Source organism: Mya arenaria, chromosome 9 (genome assembly GCF_026914265.1).
Source record: "Mya arenaria isolate MELC-2E11 chromosome 9, ASM2691426v1".
Classification (NCBI taxonomy): domain Eukaryota; kingdom Metazoa; phylum Mollusca; class Bivalvia; order Myida; family Myidae; genus Mya; species Mya arenaria.
This window is the reverse complement of record NC_069130.1, coordinates 40,794,554-40,814,774: the sequence shown is the minus strand read 5'-3', so window position 1 is coordinate 40,814,774 and position 20,221 is coordinate 40,794,554. Positions and strand designations below refer to the sequence as shown.

Sequence of the window (20,221 nt, the reverse complement as noted above, 5' to 3'; positions counted from 1 at the left end):
TTTTTATGGTCGGTTTTGTATATCTAAGTTTAAAATGATTGCATGTGAAGTGTATTATTGCATCAACTATTAGGGTTCCAAAGAGTAAATTCAATATGTTTTACTGCTAAATTGAGATTACTACATGATCTACTTTCAGCGTAGTTAAATGTAAAGATTTCTGATATGTAAATTGTCCTTATACAATTCTGAGGTTATGTTTTCCAGGGAAAATGGCCAAGGAGTTCCAAATGACAATCATTGACTATTAGATTATTTATTGTTCCGTCATCATAACACTTAATGACGGTTTCTGTTGTTATAATTACTAGGCCGTGAAGTTTGATTGCAAGATGATTCGCCAAAAACACCAGACTAATGGCCATTTAACATTAAGATTTAGTATGTTTATTTCTTATGTGCAGACAATAACTTAAGTATTTACCATCAATTCATCGTTCTGCACCTTTTTTTGTGCTATGACATCATTCATTTTTAATGACAAAGATAAAAAAGGAGCAATTCCGGTAATAAAATGACATTGGATAAAATGTTTCCATTATTATAATACAAAAACTGTAGTTTAAAATGGTTATTTGAGGAGACAAATCATGACAAAATTTTACGAACTGATTTAAAATTGCAATCATTTATGTTTTGATGCATTTAAAACGAACAGTAATTTATTTAAGAGCAATCAAATTTCAAATTTGCATCATTTTAAACATTTTTGTGCATTTTTAATACACTTTCGGAAGTGGTTGACAGATTTTGCAAACTTATAAATTATGAATTGAAGTAGCATTTTATGCCTTCCTCTTAGGTCATGAGAAACAATATTTTGCGCCGCCTTTATTTTAGGACTGAAGTTCATTATCAGTAAAAGGCATCCTTAAATATTTTTGTGAATGACTAAATCTGACTTTTTTTAATAAATTGCTAAAAACATATTAAAGAGGATAATTGGTCGTGTCAGCGTAAGGTCCCTTGGTGAACATCAAAAGATATATTTCACGAGTGAAATAATCACTTTCGGGGCTTATGAGGTGAAATGTACTGTGATCTTACATGAAAACAAATAAAAAGAGTTCAATATATGCCTAAAAGTGATTTTTTTTTTAAAGCATGCCTAATTACATTTGAATGTAACCTCGTTATGGAAATGATGTCTTTGCCCTGTGCGCACTGACGTTTGATTTGGATGTCAGAGCAGGCCAAAATTTCAAAACAGATTTTTATATTGTTTCAAACAACTTAATATCATTTGAATTTCACTGATTAATCTCAATAAACTACTGGAAAGCAAGTTAGAGAATTATTACTTTATTTTGAATAATCTCCCTTGAACTTCAAAAAGGCAAATAATAATTGTGATGTCCTCTTTTTTTTACGATATTTTTATTTTGTTTTTTTTCTTATATACTTCAACAATTTAAACATCATTTTAGGTGAATTTGGAATAGATATTGTCAAGCTGAATTGGCGGGGGTTTTGAAATTCGCATCTTCATGCAAAAGCTTTAACATTGGAAATAACTCAAAAAACTGTTAAAAGATATTCAAATTAAAACAAGGCCCACAACTCTTGGTTTAATAACTGTTGAGTTAGGCCCTTTGTTTTCATGAGAAGAAAACAACAATATACAACGTTGGTGTTCACTCCACAGTACTCTTGTTCAACTTCCTAAATTAAGCGTATAAATTTTACTAAATAGTAAATCTTTTGTAATTATTTTAATTTAATTTTACAATTTTGTCATTAAAGTGGCTTTCCTTGGAGAAAATATCAAGGTAAATTGATCAAAACTTTAACCCACAGAATTTGGCAATATTTATTGACGGTATTTCAGATGCATCCAAATTGCAACGTCCTTGGCTAAGGGAGCGAGTGAAGTGGTCTTCCATCGATGAAAGGTCAAGGTCACTAATTACTTTGGTATCAAAATTCAGCAACAGTTGCGAATACTTTTTTATTTATTTTCAGATGCATCCAGATTCCAAATTTCTAGGCTTGGGGGGCCAAAGAAGTGGTCTGCCGTTGATGGAGGGTCAAGGTCATCCAATGTTGGGCGGACCCCAGGCCCCAATGTCACACCACAACTCACTACCCATGATGCATCCGGGCATGAAATCACCCCTTACACCCCCTGGGGGTCCCCTCGAGTTGACAGTCAATGCTCACCAGAGAAACAACCTTGGACCTGAGGGACGGAAATATAGTCTCGGTAAATCATTTTTTTGGTTCATAACTTAAAATGAAACCAATTTATTTTACCAAGGGTGAAACTGGTCTTCTTTATATATTTAGACTAAGGCTGCCCCTCTCTTGAGAGATCATGGGTTCAAGGTCCACCAGGGGAATTTTCTCTTGGTCTCTCTTGAATAACATTAGAACCCTACCCAGTTTCTACCCTAAAAATGGATTCAGAAGTTTTCAATTCATACTTTTTAGAGCTCTAGTTAACAAATTTAGAAAACCTTCTACGAGAGGGCCTTTTGGGGCCTGACACTTCGACCTCTTGGTTAAATGACATTACAATTCCTATTGCTTCTCTTACCAGAAAGTGGTGGATGGCATGAAAATATCAAACTGGTAATTTACGAATTAAATTGTTGAATAAATTGATATTATTTAAATTGGAATAAAGTAAGCATTTTTTTACCTTGTCTGTGTTTCGAAGGAAAAAATTGAGATTATAATTGTCTGTGTTCAGCATCAGCATCCGTGTTTTGTCATATACGAACTTTAACTATAACCATAACTTAAAACATATTCAGCCGATTCACATGAAATTTGGTTAATATGGTGCAGGAGACATTGGGCCAATTGCTCAACTGTTTGAAGGATTGGATGTTAGAGGAGGCATAACTAAGGGGCGCAACCTCTTGACTTGTGCCCCTCCCTCAAATTTGTAGGGCGAAATGGTGCATTTTGGGAGTATTTTATTTCTATTTTCTCCTACAGTGAAATAAAAAGTAACATTGGATAAAAAAAAATTGGGTGGGAGGGGGGCACAGCTACGAAAGGCTCATTTGCTATGCTCGCTCTGCTCATTCTTAATCATTAAGATATTACTTCATGTCATCTAACTATTACATTACACTTTCTACGAAGGAAATATAGCAGTTATTGAAATAATTGACTCTAAAGGAATTGTACAATTTTTACTAAGATTTACCGTTTTTTCAACTTTTTTATTTTTTGTTTTGGAAAGAGAAATTTTTTGTATATATATCTGCAAACCAATGATAAAAGATTGATGTCAAAAGATCAGATTACAGATTTGCATATTTCCATTCGAAAGTCAATGTTTTATGGCTTAAATCGTTATTAACGGTTTAAGAAAAATGCATAAAACATTAAAATTTTTAACTTAAATATAAAAATCTGCAATCTAATTTTTTGTCAGCAGTCATATATCACTGGTTTTCATGTTTTTTCGCAAAAATTGGCTTGTTCTGTGAAAGTGTAGCTTTAAAGAAATTGTACAATTTTAACTTAACCGTAGTTTCTGTAATACTGCTCTTGGTATTTCTAAACATTAGGAAATGGAAATTATAAGTTATTAAGCTTTTAAATCCTGATTCAAACTTTCATTTGTTTAGTCACTCCAGTTCCATGTTGTTATTATTATTATTATTATATCAAAAAAATCGATATGTGGTATAAAATTTGTTTTTCCATATCCGATTATCTTAATATTTGCATTCAAATTTGTTTGATAATTTATGCACAGACAAATAGATTATCCACAATATTAATTCATATTCGGGTTTTTTCCTTAATAACAATGGCATAAAGTCTGCATCAATTATGTATTGCACAAAAACAAAATTATTATTAAATTCTAATTTTAGGTTTCAGTAAGATTCACTTTTTTACATTGTATAAAATGCAGTTCATTAAGCTATTTAAGTTTAATAGCTAATATAAACTTTATATAGGCAGTCTATTTCATTTTTTTCTATATTATTAATTAAGAAAGAAATTTGACGCATACAATATCATAAGTTACAGGTACATGTGTACTTAGTTGACCCGATAGGATATAAAGGGGGCAAAGGAAACCATATCCATGAACAGAATATGGTTTCCTGCGCCCCTTATATCCCATATCGGGTCAACTACTTACCCTGTAAGGGTAAATATCATGTTGACAACCTGTTTCAATTCGTGAATATTTCATTAATTCATCGGATTTAAAAAAAAAAACATACCATTTTTTGGCACTTCGTCATTCATGGTGGAGGGTGATATCATAAGTTATGGGTAAGTAGGTGACCCGATACTGTGAAATCATTTATATTCGTTGGCATGAAATTTCGTGGTTTCTCCAAAAATTACAATTTTGTGGGTACTTGAATTCGTGATTTTTCGTTTTTGAAAAAAATAAAAATAATCAAAACTGCTATAGTTCTAGATCGTCTGCATTACCTCCACGCGCTGGCCCGTGATTTCCGTCTTCTAAATCACTTGGTTTATGACACTCCTTAAAGTGGTACAGCATGCCAATTAGTGCATATACCCATGTCAATTATCAATTTAATTGTAAATTTAGGTCATAAAAGAAGATGTACCCTGATAATAAAAACAGAAAGGCGAAGCCATTGAATGCCAATTAAGAATTTTGCAAACTGTGAAAACACCGAGAAGGTCCAAATATTTGAGTAAACAATCCCTAAATTCACTCACTTTTGAATATCATCTCATTTCAATATTTATTCACACGTTTAAAATTGTTAAATAAGTATATTTAGCGCGTTGTTTTGTACATTGTCACGTTGGAAGCTCAGTTACCTCCAATGTAATCGATTAATTATTTCATTAAAGAAAAAAATCGAGAGCCGACACTCATCACTCACATCTTATAAACTTGGAGACTTTCATGAACAGACATGTTAAGGCACGTGCTTCAGTTATTCGGTTCATAAAAACACATTAAAATGATTTGGTTTATTATTTGTTAAAGGCTGATATAATATATTAATAAAACAATGATAGTAAGCTATACAGTGAGACGGATATTTACGCTGTATACTGTGGCCTCTGTAACAAAGAAACTAGACTTTGTACATAACATGGCAATTGAAAAAGTGAATAAAGGGTTTATATTTATATTTCGTGGGATCTTGAATTCGTGGATCACCCAACCCTTGAAAACCACGAACATTAATGCCCCACGAACATTAATGATTTCACAGTATATGGGGAAAAGGAAACCATATTGGATGAGAGTGAAGCTCGAACCTGAATATGGTTTTCTGGGCCCCTAATATCCCATATCGGGTCAACTACTAACCATGTAGGGGTATATATCATGTCGAAAACCTGTTTAAATTGATAAATATTTCATTAATTCAGCGGAATCGATATAGACGCCATTTTAGTACAATTTAAAAATAAGTGACCAAACATGGAAATATGGGGTCACATTGACCAATGGTATTGTGTCATTCACGGTGGAGGGCGATACATATTGACCAATGGTATTGTGTCATTCACAGTGGAGGGCGATACATATTGACCAATGGTATTGTGTCATTCACGGTGGAGGGCGATACAGATTAATGCAATTAGCGGTGTTATGTTTTTTAATTATAGTTCATAATCATGTTTAACTCATTTGACCTTTATAGATATAAAAACATAAAAAGTATTTGATTAAGGTACAGATTAAAGAGTGTAAAAAAAATCTAATAATAAAAGATATTTTAACGTAGCTATTAATTTTTTTTTTATAAAGACTAATATTTTATTTTATATGTACCTTGAACATATGTTGTTGTATTTTCTTGTTTTTTATCATTAAAATCCAAATGAGTTAAACATGAAATGCATTAAAATTAAAAAAGAACTAAACATTTTTTTTGCATCAGCCTTAATTGTGCGCCTTTAAAATCCCGTGGAAACACTATGTTTTGATTGGAAATTATCAAACTAATGATGTTAGAAAATATACTCTTACAATACTTGTTTTAATTGAAATTAAAGCTTCATTATTTTCGGAGAAAAGTTAAATCCCCTGAAAGTCCAAGCTTTGTTGAAATGTTTCCATATAAAAACATTTCATTCAATTAATAAGCATTTTATTATTGTGCGTCAAAATGTAGTCTTATTATTTAACTGACCAATTAACATTTGTGAATGACATTATTTTGTTAATATAGTTTCGTCTCTCCTTCTTGGTATAGGATATATATATTTTATGTAATTTTTGTACATGATTTGGTCCTTCGTTGTAACCAAATATGATTTTATTTATTTTTCTTGTTTCAGATTCAAATAAGTTCCCTATGAACAGCGATTTGCCACATGACAGTAAAATATTCCAACGAAGTTTATCGGAACGTATACCAGAACGAAGTCACGATAAACTGGACAGTATGCTTGATCAGAGATTTGGGTTCCAAAACCATTTCCGGGATGTAAACCGGTTTGGTGATAGATCGTTTGAACCATTTTCCCCCAGTCGATTACACGAGGCCGTGAGATCATTCGATTTTAAAGACATCGAGGCGAAGCTGTTTGACCCCAGCATGAGTGGGGAAAAATTCCAAAGAATGGCTGAAAATTTTAACGAGTTTCGATCACGATTTCAAGATCAGATGTTTCGAAGGGATGGAAGTAGACAGGGTGGGTTTTTGCCAGACGGAAGAAACATGATTCAAGAAATGAATGATAGGAATGCCTTCTTCAACTCGAGAAACGAAAACATTGATTTGAGTCATAGGGACAGATATGAAATTACTCGGAATTTCAACAGCATGAACATGAACGATGTTGATGGTTTCGGGGCAAATCGGCATGACCCGCTTAGAATGCGGAGCCGAAATGAAATGGATAGTAGGAATAACATGAGCAGCCCTGATTATAACAGGGGTCGTGAAAGTGTCAGTGATAATGTTAACATGAGTACTGGGATGGAACGGCAGATTGACATTCAACGTAACGGTCTGAATCTTGATCAGAACAACATGTCAGTACGAAATAATTCTGCTCAACCTGAAGTTATGATACCGAGATCTAGTGATATGTCATCACATGATAATGTATCAATGTCAAATTCGCAACGAGGGAATGTGTTATCTGGGAGTGAGCGTGATTTAATGGCAATGAGGGCGGGAAGGATGGAAACATCTGCGGAAAATGAAATGATGGGAATGCGTTCTGGACATCGGAGCAGCATCGATGCAGCTGAAAATGACATGATGGCTCTACGACAACAACAGAGCAACGGTATCGAAGTTTCTGGTGAGTCTGATTTGATGGGTTTAAGGCAAGGGGGATCAAGAAGTGGCTTAGACTCGAGAAATGGCTCAGAATTAATGAACATGAGGTCAGCTCATGGAAATGGCATGGACACGTCTAATGAAACGGAAATGATGGCTTTACGTGCTCCACGTACAAGTATGGACATGAATGTGTCAAACCTACGAATGATGTCTAGTCAGATAGATAGAAATGATGTTCGAAATAACTGTAATAGCATGATGAGTCCAAACGGGAATATCATACTCGGAGGAAATGCTCGTAACAACGGCAATGTACCTATGGATATGGTCGATAGAAATGGGGATAGGCCTGATCATGGGTATGAAAACCGAATGCAGAGTTCGGAAATGCAGAAATCATCGTCTGATTTTAGTATGATGGATCGAGGAAGCCTGACTATAAACCACGACAAAGACAAAATTCAAAGATCGGAAGATGTTGTAATGGACAGTAATATAAACATTGGGAATATAGAAAACGATGGAAATAATATACAACGGAGAATTGCAATGGGAAATCTCTGCAATGACATAGATATGGCACCAGGAAACCAGAACTATACCGAGAAAGGGGACGTTCACAGCCAAAGTCGGGAAATGATTATACATGAAAATATGAATATGCCGAGATCTAGTAGTAGTATGTCTCAACAAATTGGTCATCATGGAAGCGGGAAAGAAAATCAGCAAGATCGTGTAATGAGCGACGCAGATATTGACTTTGAAAGTCGTAACGAAGATAAAAACTCATCATCACCGACAAATCTGTCTGATCCAAACATGATCCGACAACGAAAGCAAAGAAAGCCAACCAATCCCCAGCATGTTTTTATGCCGACGATCGACCACTACACAAGTTTTGCAGTAGATGAAGTAGAAGAGTGCTCAGCCCTGATTTAGGCATAGGCAAAACACTTCTTTGTAGTTTGTTATTTGCATAGGTAAAACCTGTCTTAGCAGGTTGTTATAGCTAGGCATAAGTAAAACATGTCTCAATGGCTAAGTTTTGTTTAGACATAGGAAAAACATTTATCACTGTGAATTGAAACCTGACTTTAGTGCTCAGCTTTTGTTAATGATAATTTTGTTTATATATTGTGAATGAGATGTAATATGAGTGAGGCTTCTGTACATTTTGAGTGCTTAAAAGCATATAAAATGGTGTACATTGTAACATGACTGAATTATTTAATTGTAAATGAAAGGTAATATTCATAGAATATTACGACTTAATTGTCATTCATTTATAAAGAATGAAAAAAACAAGGATGTTTATTTTTTCATGTGTAAATGTCTGGCAATATAATTGCCATGAGTATGATTTGAAATTTATTTAGTTGTTATCAAGGAAGTTTTTCATCTCTTTTACAATTAAGATTTCCATTTCATGGTGCCATTAGGGGTAATGTTAAATTGTTGATGCTTTGTGACCCCATATAATTTAGTTATAATTTTAATGGGTATTCCTTACTGATAACTTGTATGTAAAATAATGACTGAAACATACATGCCACATCCCCCAGTGGGGGGGGGGGGGGGGAATCCCCCAGAATTTCGATCCTCCCCTCTGTCTCTCTGCATGACCGTTTCATAAGAATATGATGATACATAAAATACTTCTGTATGCCCATAACAGGTTAAGGTTTTCATAGCTATAATTATATGTGAATACATTTTTTCGTACTTGCATCTAAAATTATTTTGATATTTCGCCAATTTAGACCTGCTAAAAAATCCCCTGAATACTACCAAAATCACCCTGAATAATAAGCCAAAAAATCCCCTAGAATGGTCTGCAGAAATATGGCATGTATGGACCTAAATGACTTGATACATAAAATAATGCAGTTTGTACTTATATGTTATATTAACTGGCATTGGACATGCAGAATTGACTATTTTGCAATTTTTCAAGGCCAAAACATCTTGTTTGTAATATTGTTTTCAGTGTATTATTTTAATTTTTTTTTAATCATGAAACCATTCCAACAGATACAAAAATAATATGAGGTCACCTTGGCCGTTATTAATAAAACATCTTAAGTTATTTCTTAACTTAAGTCATTTTTATTTTATTTTTTCTAAAATTCAAATTTAAAGAAATATGTAAGTGTATATTTCTTAACTTAAGTCATTTTTTTATTTTTTTATAAAATTCAAATTTAAAGAAATATGTAAGTGTATATAACATAAAAGTATGTATTTTCAAGAAAGGCATTGACATTAAAAGAATTCAGAAAATGTTAAGCCGTTATCTCATATGATTAGAGAGATACTAGTCTTAAAAGAAATGACTTAAGTTATGAAATGACTTAATATGTTTTATAAGTACTACCCCTGCTGGCATCCAAAAAATCACATAATTGTACATTAGTTACGCGAATAAGTTCATTGGCTACTTTCATGTCACTATAATATGGCTTTAAAGGAACTCGCTCATGTTTTTTCCCGGCAATGCATCTGAAAACACTTATATTATCATTAATCTACCCTCTGATATCGAATTTGCATAAAAATTTCAATTATAGTATAAAAAAAGTGTTTTGGTTTTGGTGGGGTGCAAATAATGAAAATTTTGGTCTTCAAAGATGATATTTGATCAAATATCAACATATTGCTGAAGGGTTCTTGCTTTCGATTTCTTTAAGTTTTAACACTCCTTATGATTTGCCACACTTAAATTCATCTTACAAAAAAGTGCATTTTACAAAAACATGAGCGAATACTTTTAAAGCAAGATTGTTGTGCTTTAGATATTGTTATTGTTATTGTTTTTTTCTTAATTCAGAAGTAAAAAAATAAGAAAAAATAAGACTAAATATTGTCAGAACTTTTGGCTTTCCTTATTTCTTCCAGAAACATCCAGAAAATTAAAGCAGACATATATTTTTATGCTAACATTTAAATGTTTAAACTCTTTTATAATCTATGGTTTTAACTTTTTTTTTGTTTATTTTGTTTAGTTCTATAAAGATAAAAAAATGTAGTCTATAGCGCAATTCAGTAGTTTGAAAGGAAACATTTTACCTTGCAATTCCATTTTGTTTATAATGATTAAATATTTACAGTGTCTGAAAGTATTTGTTCAGTAAATGTACTTAAATGCTTCTATTACAATAAAACATTTGTTGAAAAGGAAACGCTTGCTATTTTCTGCATTATTGAAAATAAAAGCATTTACATAAAAATAATGCATTCTAGTCTCCATTTGGAAACGCTGTATTTAGAAACGTACCATTAACATGAAATAAAATCTCTATACCTTTTAGTCTGTTGCACGATATGTTTTTATATAATTTTGTTTCTCATTTTCTGCTACGGTTTCAAATAATGAACAATGTTTCCATGGAAACGGATTGAAAAACATTTTATACATGTTATTAAGGTGCAGCTTGACAAAAAATCTACTTTTTCCGCGTTTTATTAATTAAATTATATTTCCGCATTTTTTAAAGAAATCATAATTTTATGATGTGACATTTATAAGTGTTCATGTCTATGTGCTAACTTCATTGATCTTCTATTGATGACACAGTTTTCTGTATTTTTAGATATTTTGATATAAATAAGTTATCATATATTTTCACAACATCTAAATGTCCGTACTTGTTGAACTTTTAAACCTTAATGAATATTTTTATGTATGTAAATAGATATTTAAAATATAAGAATTATGTTTCATTATATTTTTAATGTATTATAATTAACCAAACATTTTTGTACTTGTCTCATTTAAACTGTTGCCTAGCAACAATGAAATGTTGCATAGCAACCAAATGTTAACTCATACTCATTACATTTTACCTGATAGTTGCATAGCAACGGTAGACATTTTATGTTGCCAAGCAAATTAAATATTTAAACAGTTGCATAGCAACCATGTTTTAGGTAAATATGAATGCTTTCAATTGATACTCTGTATTAAACATTAACTTTTTTATACAAAAAGATAATTTTTGAGAAAAAATGCAGTTTTTACATCATTTTAAATGATGAATAAGCATATTGTGATTCTAGTGCCATAGAGGATGAATTGCATTTTTAGCTTTTAATGGCTTAAAGCCGAATATCATCTTCATGTTTAATGTTTGTGCAGTGAAAATGTTTCTATATTATCGCCATGGAGCAATATTTGCTTCTCATTATATTTCATAACAATCATCAAATTAGCATATACTTTTCATCGCTTTTAAATGGTTCTGATATTGGCATATATTTAGTGCTCCATAATTTTATGATATAATAAACATAATATTTACTTCTTTCTGTATTTTTATGTTTCATTTTTCATTATTTATTTTTTTCATATAAAAGTCTCCTGTTTTTTTGTTAATTAATAAATTTTAATAATAATTTTCACTGAGGTGCATAACTTTCAAGATTTCTCTCCGATAAATGTCTGTGAAGCTCTGAAATTTAAGTAACCAATTTCTAATTTAGAACATTTATAATATGTATTATACAATATTAATGTTTTCCTCATATACATGTTAATGTATTCTGCATTTTGCTGCTCTTATTTCAACAAAATTATCTGAATGTAGTACCAAAAATATATTTATGAGTGAATTTGCAGAAAAAAATTGCCACACACTGAATTGGGTCTTATAGAAACTATGGAAAAAAATAATATCAGTTTTTTGGCATCACATCAAATTAGTTGTTTACAAGAAGAAGCGTAAACTACCAGACATGTAGCTAGACTGTAAAAATAAGTCTCTGAAGTGGCGTGCACCATATGAGCCTCTGTTCTATATTTAGTCACTGGAAACTATGAAGTTATTTTACCCAATTACAAATAAACTACAAGACATTTTTCTGCTTCTAGCAGTACGTATATTACATAATGAAGTAACGTATATTACATAATGAAGTAACGTATATTACATAATGAAGTAACGTATATTACATAATGAAGTATACAACAACAAATATACAACAAATCTGGAATTCTTTTTATTACCAAGAAAGCAATTAATTTTGTAGCACTTTATTCAATTCTTAGGATTTTTATGCAGGTATTTAGTCTGTATCAGGACATGAACTAATGACTCTAAACTTATTAAAAATGCAGCCTTTTTTTAAACATATATCAACCACCATTTTGTTTATAAGGCACTGGCTGACATCATTTTTATAAACCCTAACCCTACTATACTATTTAAATAGGTTACACAACACTGATATAAAACACAACATTTTTTTTGCTTTATTATTGAAGCCAAGGGCTTATTGTGCATCCAAGAACACATGTATATGGTATTGCACTTCTTCAAAAATCATTTACACTCCATAAAATGATACATATTGATTTTATGTTATTATTATTTTCCATTTCTTATGTTCTGAATTTGTTGTTGTTGATTTTTTTCCATACAAGTACACAAAATGTCTTACATTTTACATCATACAACATTGCCAGTAGTAATTTATGTATATATTTTAAATGATTATTACATATGTGTATTAATTTGATAGTGCTTATTTAGTTCCTATATTACCATGTAATATGTAAATGTTGTACTTTTATGTACTGCTATTTAATGTATCATTTAATGTATCGTTCAATAATGATCACTTTAAGAATGTGTTTTTTTATTGCAACTGCTTTTTATTTAGTCCATGCTTTTGAGGACTCTAAAACGATTGTTTTTATTTATATATGTTGTGTTTGTTGGCTAAAAAATGGTGAAGAATGTTGCGTTTAATTGTCATGTACCATTCCTTGAATTTCTGTTGAAAATCACACTAATTGTATGTTGTTATAGTTTCAAAACTGTTTATCATAGGTCTTGTGTTCAATTTTTGTAAAAAAAAAACATTCAAATGCTTAATATGCTTTTTTTCATTTTGAAGTATTTTTTTTCCTTCAAGAACAAGCCTAGCTTACATATACTGAGGCATGAAAATATAGGTTTAATTTCAATATTCTAATTTAAAAGTAGATTTTCCATTGTCATAGAAAAATAAATATATGGTCAAACTTTCTTTGTAATACTTTTTGATGTTTTGCCTTCATATAACAATAAACAGAGGATAGTTGTTTCAGTGTAAGATCGTGATATATTTTAATGAGGTAGCGCCCAAACGCTATATTTCGAGAGCGGCATAGCAACGAGTGAAATATTTACTTTTGGTGTTCAAAAGGTGAAACATATTGCAATTTTACACTGAAACAAACATTATGCCTAAAAAGGATATAAAATTATAGTAATTTTTTTTTCCTCAGAAAACCGAACCAAAATTTATGTGAATTTAATATCATTTCAGAAATTTGTGTCCCAGCCCATAATGCATGCTGATGTTTGATTTGGAATTGAGAGTGGGCTCAATTTTCAAAACAGTGAGCAATAACAAAAAAATTATAATATACTGATAAATATTTATAAAACATCGCAAAAAACATATAATAAATGAATTCAAACAGACAGAAAGTCATAAAAATAATATCATGAAACATTTTTCTTAGTTGTAACTACACAAAGAAAACTCCTTGGATGGCCTTGTTATTATAATGATAATAAATTGTAATAGATTAGAAAAACATCTCTACATATTTGCGCTGCTGGTCGAAAACCAAATTTTAATGCATAGCTGGTCGAAAACCAAATCAACATGCGCGGCTGGTTGAAATTGAAATTCACATGTGCCGCTGGTCGAAAAACCAAATTCACATGCATGGCTGGTTGAAAACCAAATTCACATGCGTGGCTGGTCAGCACTCAAACCGCATACTTGATACGCAATTCCATGAAATCTTCTTTTGCATTTGTTATTTAGGCAAAACATCTTTTTGTAGTTTTTTTGCGGATATCCGACAAGGCCTTCATTTAGCCATTAATCTCGTTAATGAGATTTCTAAACCATTATCAATATCTTTCTTTCATGGAAGTAACTTTGTTTGATGTTGGTGCTTTTGCTAGTTATAATGTTTACTTTTTCCAAAGTCTGGTATTATAGTACAAAAAAAAATGTCTCGAGTTGTTACAAATGCCTGTTTTAAATTCAAAACTAAAAAAGTAAGTTAAATCGAATCAAACTGATTAATTGCAGGTGCTTTTTACCAGACTTGGGGAAAAAAACGTATTTATTAAAATGCCTGATTGTGTTCTTGAGATAAAAAGATTTGGATTATTATTACTCTCTGTGATTTTGCCGACACCTAACTGAATAGACTTTAGGGGACTCTAAACAACGCACTTATCTTACGTTCACTTTTTTGTATCAAAATTTCTGAGTAGTAACGTCTTTATTTGTTAGTTTAGGCAAAGATTGTAACCATTTTTTTTATTTGTGTCATCCACTCAATATTGAACTAAAATTCGTGATTATACATTTTTTTATATGTTCCTTGATTATTAAAGATGACCCTTTTTTTCAGAACTAAAATGTTTACTAGGTTTCGAATATAGTTGGCATGTTCCAAGCTGTACAAATAATGAAAATAGACTATGTATTCAATGTAAATTTATTTTGCATCAAAAGCGTATATTAAATAGTTTAAAAAAAATCTTTAGTGTGAGTCCATAACATCAGATAGTTTCAAAACACCACCCTTAAATTCAGTAGTTAATTAAAGTGATACACAAGTAAAAGTTGTTGCACACCACACACAATCCAAATTATTGAATTTGTACACTCAAGTTCTTCAATCGGACATTTGATCAACCACAAGGGTAGTAGGTGACATAACTGTTCTGTACCATGTTTTCAAGCGAAATGTTCAATAACTAGTGTGCGGTATAGTGAATAGCATTGTGATTTATCTGCATGCTAGTTACTGAATGGTTAAGGCTATTCATTACCTTTCCGATACAGGAGTTAATGTATAAACGAAAACGAAAGTAAACACTCTCAACCAATATTCATTCTGAGCCATTTATAGACAAAGAAGGTACCTAATTAATAAATAGAATGGGTTGTTTGTACTGGTGGCAGGTGCTTGGAATTATCGAAAAACTGTCAAAGATTGAATTCCTAAAGATCAACATTATTACCCTAATTTTCTACAATGTTCCTTATAATAAAATAAACCTTACTTTTCCAAGTTTTTTTATTGAGTTGTGCCTGTTGTCATAGCTTTAGTGTAACGTATGCAAATACATGAGTGATAATATTCCATTAAGAATAAGTCTTATTTTTGCACAATATACGTAAAATAACTTTCAGTTAATTAAATGATGACCTTGACCTAAATAATGTTCATATTATTATCACCTTGACCTAAATAACAGTCATTTTATTACGACCTTGACCTAATTATGGTAATTTTATTATGACCTTGACCTAAATAATGGTAAATTAATTTGTTCATGTCCGACAAAAATATGCCACACTGTGTTTATTGTCTTATCAGATATATGGCCTTGACATGCTGATTTCTAAAAATAAAACATCTTAGGTAATTTTCTGTTTTTTTAATGCAATTGAATAACTGGAAAATATTATTAAACTTAGGATTTTCATTTTTTGCCAATATATAATCTTTAATAAAAGACTCCATTAGGTAAAGATGAAAATTAATTTAACATTCATGTTGAAAATTATTTCTCTTGAGCTGCTAAATGTTCTAAATAAATAATTTTCATGCAGAAATGCTTAAATGTTTTGAAATTCAAGTATAATTACAAATATTAAATCCATCAAAGCAATGAATTCTTTTGTAACAATATCTAAGTTATTATTATGTTTCTTTGTGGAAAATAATATAATAAAACATAATTTAAACCAAAATCATGATATATTTTTTACATTCTTAATGTGATGTTCCATTTGTGCTAAGTAATATACAAAATGTAGAATTTGAAGAGGGTTTGTTTTTTCACTATATCAAATGAGTACATTTGTTCTGCTGGTGTATTAGTCCATAGACTTAAGTGTCAAATATCAAATTAAATCAGAGAAACCAATGAGACATCAAATACTACTGTTTGCAAATAAATTTCTCAAAAAAACAGTGTGTGTGTGTATACCACGTGAATAAATTACGTCATAATGCTACGTCGGAAGGCAACATTTTGATTAAAATGAATACTTAAATCAAAGATAACTTTTCTTTTACTACACCATTTTTAATAAAACAAAGGGCAGTCTATGCCGCTTAAAGAGCCCCGCCTTTGTTTCATTATCGAAGTTTGATAAGGTGATTAGTTTCATCAAACACTCCGACAAACCTGTTTCCAAAATAATGTTTTGACAGTGCTCTGTCTGAGTGCTCTGTCAGACAGCAGTATTGTGAAAAAGGTTTGTCAAAGTGTTTTAAGTAACTAAACTTTCAATCAAACTCTGTTAAAAGACCAAAGGCGGGGCCCAGTTAGCGGCATAGACTGTGCTATCTTTCATTTTAAATGGTGAAGCAAACTGTACATGTATGGATCCCTAAAATGTGGTTGTTTAAGTCCAACTCTTTAGTTGTAAGTTCTAAACAATAAGTAAGAGTATAATATGTCGAATTGCAAGTGATGGCAGTCAGTTTGTTTGATGAGTGAATCAGATCAGCAGGCTCTAGATTTTGCATTTCATCTAAAACTCACTTAATGGATTTAGGCAAAGTTAACGCCTCGATCGTTCATTGCCTTAAAAAGCATTGAAAGCTTAAGCTAATTTGCAAACTGTAGTATTTCTTTAAGAATTAATGAAACATTTTTATTACAGGGACTCTTTCATAGATTTTGTGGGCAAGGTTTATTTTTTAAAAACTCTGTTAAAATTCAGTGAAATAGCACAAGACAGAATCTTGCAGACACACCTTTGAATAAAATTTTGGAAATATAAGCCTAAAACCTTTCTACTTGAAAAAAGTTACTAATGATTTTCAGCAAAATAGAGCATTTTCGGACACATTTTTAAATACTTATTAACAATATAGTACTAATTTTGTCTTTTGGCGATGTTATATCATTGAAGCAAGCATTTTGTTTACATTTCACACAAATTCGTTTTGATGTCATGTGGCGCCTACAAAATCTGAATGAGTTCCTTTAAATTAAATAATTATATTGAAAAATGGTTGGCTGCCTTTAATATTTTAGTCAAGCCTAAAATCGTTATTTAAATTTGTGTGCGGTTGATAGTCTTAATTTTGTATAGGCTTATTTATTTTGGTTCAAATACAGTTTTATAATCAATAAATGCTTAAAGCTTAACAGATTAGACATTTTTCATTTTGAAAAATAACTGTTACATATTTGTTTTTTGACCATCGTTGTTTATCGATATTGTTTGTTTCCGGTTAAAATTGAAAAATGGCAGATTTAATGTTGAAGAGTTATATTTTTGAAAGCTAATAATTGATATATAGTTGAAATATCCTTTTTAAATCAGTTCATCTTATGCTCATTTTTGAGAAAGATGTCAATCTAAGGGTTGATTGTTATTTTCATGCATTCACGCAGTAATAATGTATGAGTCTGGTTTTGGGAATCCATGGAGCGCTTTTTGGGACATCCAAAAAATTGCCTGAGCATTCATACTGTATGAACGCATGAAAAGTATGAATCAATTGTTATATTTTGATCTTTTTGTTTAAATTGATTTGATGTAAGAAAGAAACTATTTCAGGTAAAATAAAGGATAGAAATATATATATATGTGACCAGTAATTAATGTTTGTTAAAAGAAATGGAGGATATTCAAACGCCGTTTACCATTGGTCAATTGACATCAACTGATGTCCAATCAGAGTGCAGCATTGAAATAAACAATGACATCGCTAAGAAAAGTGCTTTTTGCAAAATGAATTGTCAATTTTTCTGTTAAGGTAAGCCATCCATCATTAGGATGCAAAGATGTGTTAGTGCATTTTAGGTATTAACATCCAGATTATTTCTATGTTTAATCCATTTTTATTTTTTTTGCATTGATTACATTTTTAAATTACACCTTAATGACGCTATTATAACTGTGATATATATAAAAGGGAGGTAATAAAAATAACTTAACTATGATAATAAAAGAAATTTTATTAAATTTGTTTCTTTAAAGTATAATGCCTATATATGAAAACTCTAGGTGAAAACTTAAAAAATATTCAAACTTAACAAGATGTGACTTTAAAACGAAACTTTACCAGTAGCATTTTCTATATATTGATGGATGGATTTCCTTAATAACATGTCTCTATAACCGATTGTTTTTTTTAAAATTACTTTTCATTTTTTGAAGTAAGGTCATTATTACAAACAATTTAAACTCTCTTTTGAACTATTCATGTTATGTTGTAACCTGTTAAGACTTTTTCCTGATATTTGTAGTCAAACAAACGAATCTCAATTTGTTATTATTGTATCCAAGACCTGTTTAGGCTGATGAGGAGAATAAATGTTTGTGGGCATTTCTCGGCTTGATCATTTCTAAATCCCTGTCTATTGACGTGAATGAGAGTGCCGGTCGGTCTGGCCTCTTGTTGGAGTTGTGTGTCAGAGGTGGTGGTTTATTTAACCACGTGGACAGGTACTTTCTATGGTCAAAATACTGTCGCACTCCCGTCGGCTCGAACTCGCTTGGCTCGAGTTCCTCGTTGGCTCAAACTTGGTGTAAAGGATCACTTTCTTTATACTGAAGGAAGGCATTTCCGCTTGGCTTGATTTTTCCGAGGCTCAAGGTATTTTCGCTGGTTCCTGGGAGTTCGAGCCAACAAAGTTTGACTGTAAATATAATAAACAGGATGGGTGGCACTATCATTGTCTTATATAAAGCATTGTTATACTTCGCGTGACTTTGCCGTTGTGAATTTACATAAAAAAAAAATAAAGTGTGACTACATATTTTATTATGTGTTGTGTAACTATTTCTTATGGCACATTCACATGCATTTGCAAAATATATTTCTTGGTTTATAAAACATCAAAGTCGAAAAGGGCTTATTAAATAAGGTTGAAAATCTTTGCTAATGGATGCTAGAAATCATATAGATACAAAATGTTCCCTAATGAAGTTTCATTGAATATTTGAAGCAAAACTTAGAATTTATCTGAAAGATTTTACTTATGGACTACTTAAGTTGCATGAGTGGTAAGAGAAAGTTCAAGCATTTCTTTTTTAAACATTTATTGTCAAGAATTTAACCTTTTTTAGTAATTTGTTTCAGTTTTGAACACTGTCGTTTAAGAAACTCAATCCACACCTGTCAAAACAAAAATGAACTGAAATTTTAGCAATACAATCTACCATAAATGTCCTATGAAATGCTCTTGACTTAAAAGCTGCATGCTCCGGGGATCTTTTTGTGGGTATATGTTCCAATTCTGTGACATGAACAAAGCAAACCAATGGCCATCATTTTAGGGCACCTTTCAAAGACATGCATATACGGGAAAAAACCTAACTTATTGTACACAATGACAGTTGTGATAACATTGCCGAAGCTGTGTTTTGAGTGAAACTATGTATTCGGTTGACCATTTTTAGTACTACAATATGGTGAAAAATCATGCAGAAACTGGGAAAAGCATTAAACTTTCAAAAAGTATGTGACCCAGGAAGTATTGGAAAATATGGTCACCATGGCGGCCATTTTAAAATTAACAAAAGCAAGGGAGGTAACCAAACCAAACGGAGTACAGATTGTTTCTCTTTAACAGTTCCTTTGACAAAAGCAAGAGAGATAACCAACTTGCAAGGGAGATAACCAACAGCACAGAGTACAGGTTGTCTCTCTTTATTGCTATCTTTAACAAATGTAAGGGAGATAGCCAACTTGCAAGGGAGATAACCAACAGCATATAGTACAGATTGTCTCTCTTTATTACTATCTTTAACAAAGGTAAGGGAGATAACCAACTGGCAAGGGAGATAAACAACAACACAGAGTACACATTGTCTCTCTTTATCACTATATTTATCAAAGGCAAGGGAGATAACCAACAGGCAAGGGAGATAACCAACAGCACATGTTGTTTCTCTTTTTCACTATCTTTAACAAAGGCAAGGGAGATAACCAACAGCACAGAGTACAGGTTGTCTCTCTTTAT

At 31.4% G+C, this 20,221-nt stretch overlaps 1 protein-coding gene across 7 annotated transcripts in view; it reads left to right on the top strand.

The window, feature by feature from the left end:
* LOC128245671 (uncharacterized) overlaps positions 1 to 18,582 on the top strand; it is a 130,453-nt gene extending 111,871 nt beyond the window's left edge. For all 7 annotated transcript variants that reach the window (XM_052963883.1, XM_052963886.1, XM_052963887.1 and 4 more), the window contains 2 exons: positions 1,963 to 2,203; positions 6,256 to 18,582. In XM_052963883.1, the coding sequence (XP_052819843.1) occupies positions 1,963 to 2,203; positions 6,256 to 8,150 (2,136 nt within the window). In that variant the 3' untranslated portion in view covers positions 8,151 to 18,582. The remainder of the gene's footprint in view (positions 1 to 1,962; positions 2,204 to 6,255) is intronic.
* The last annotated feature ends 1,639 nt before the right edge of the window (positions 18,583 to 20,221 follow it).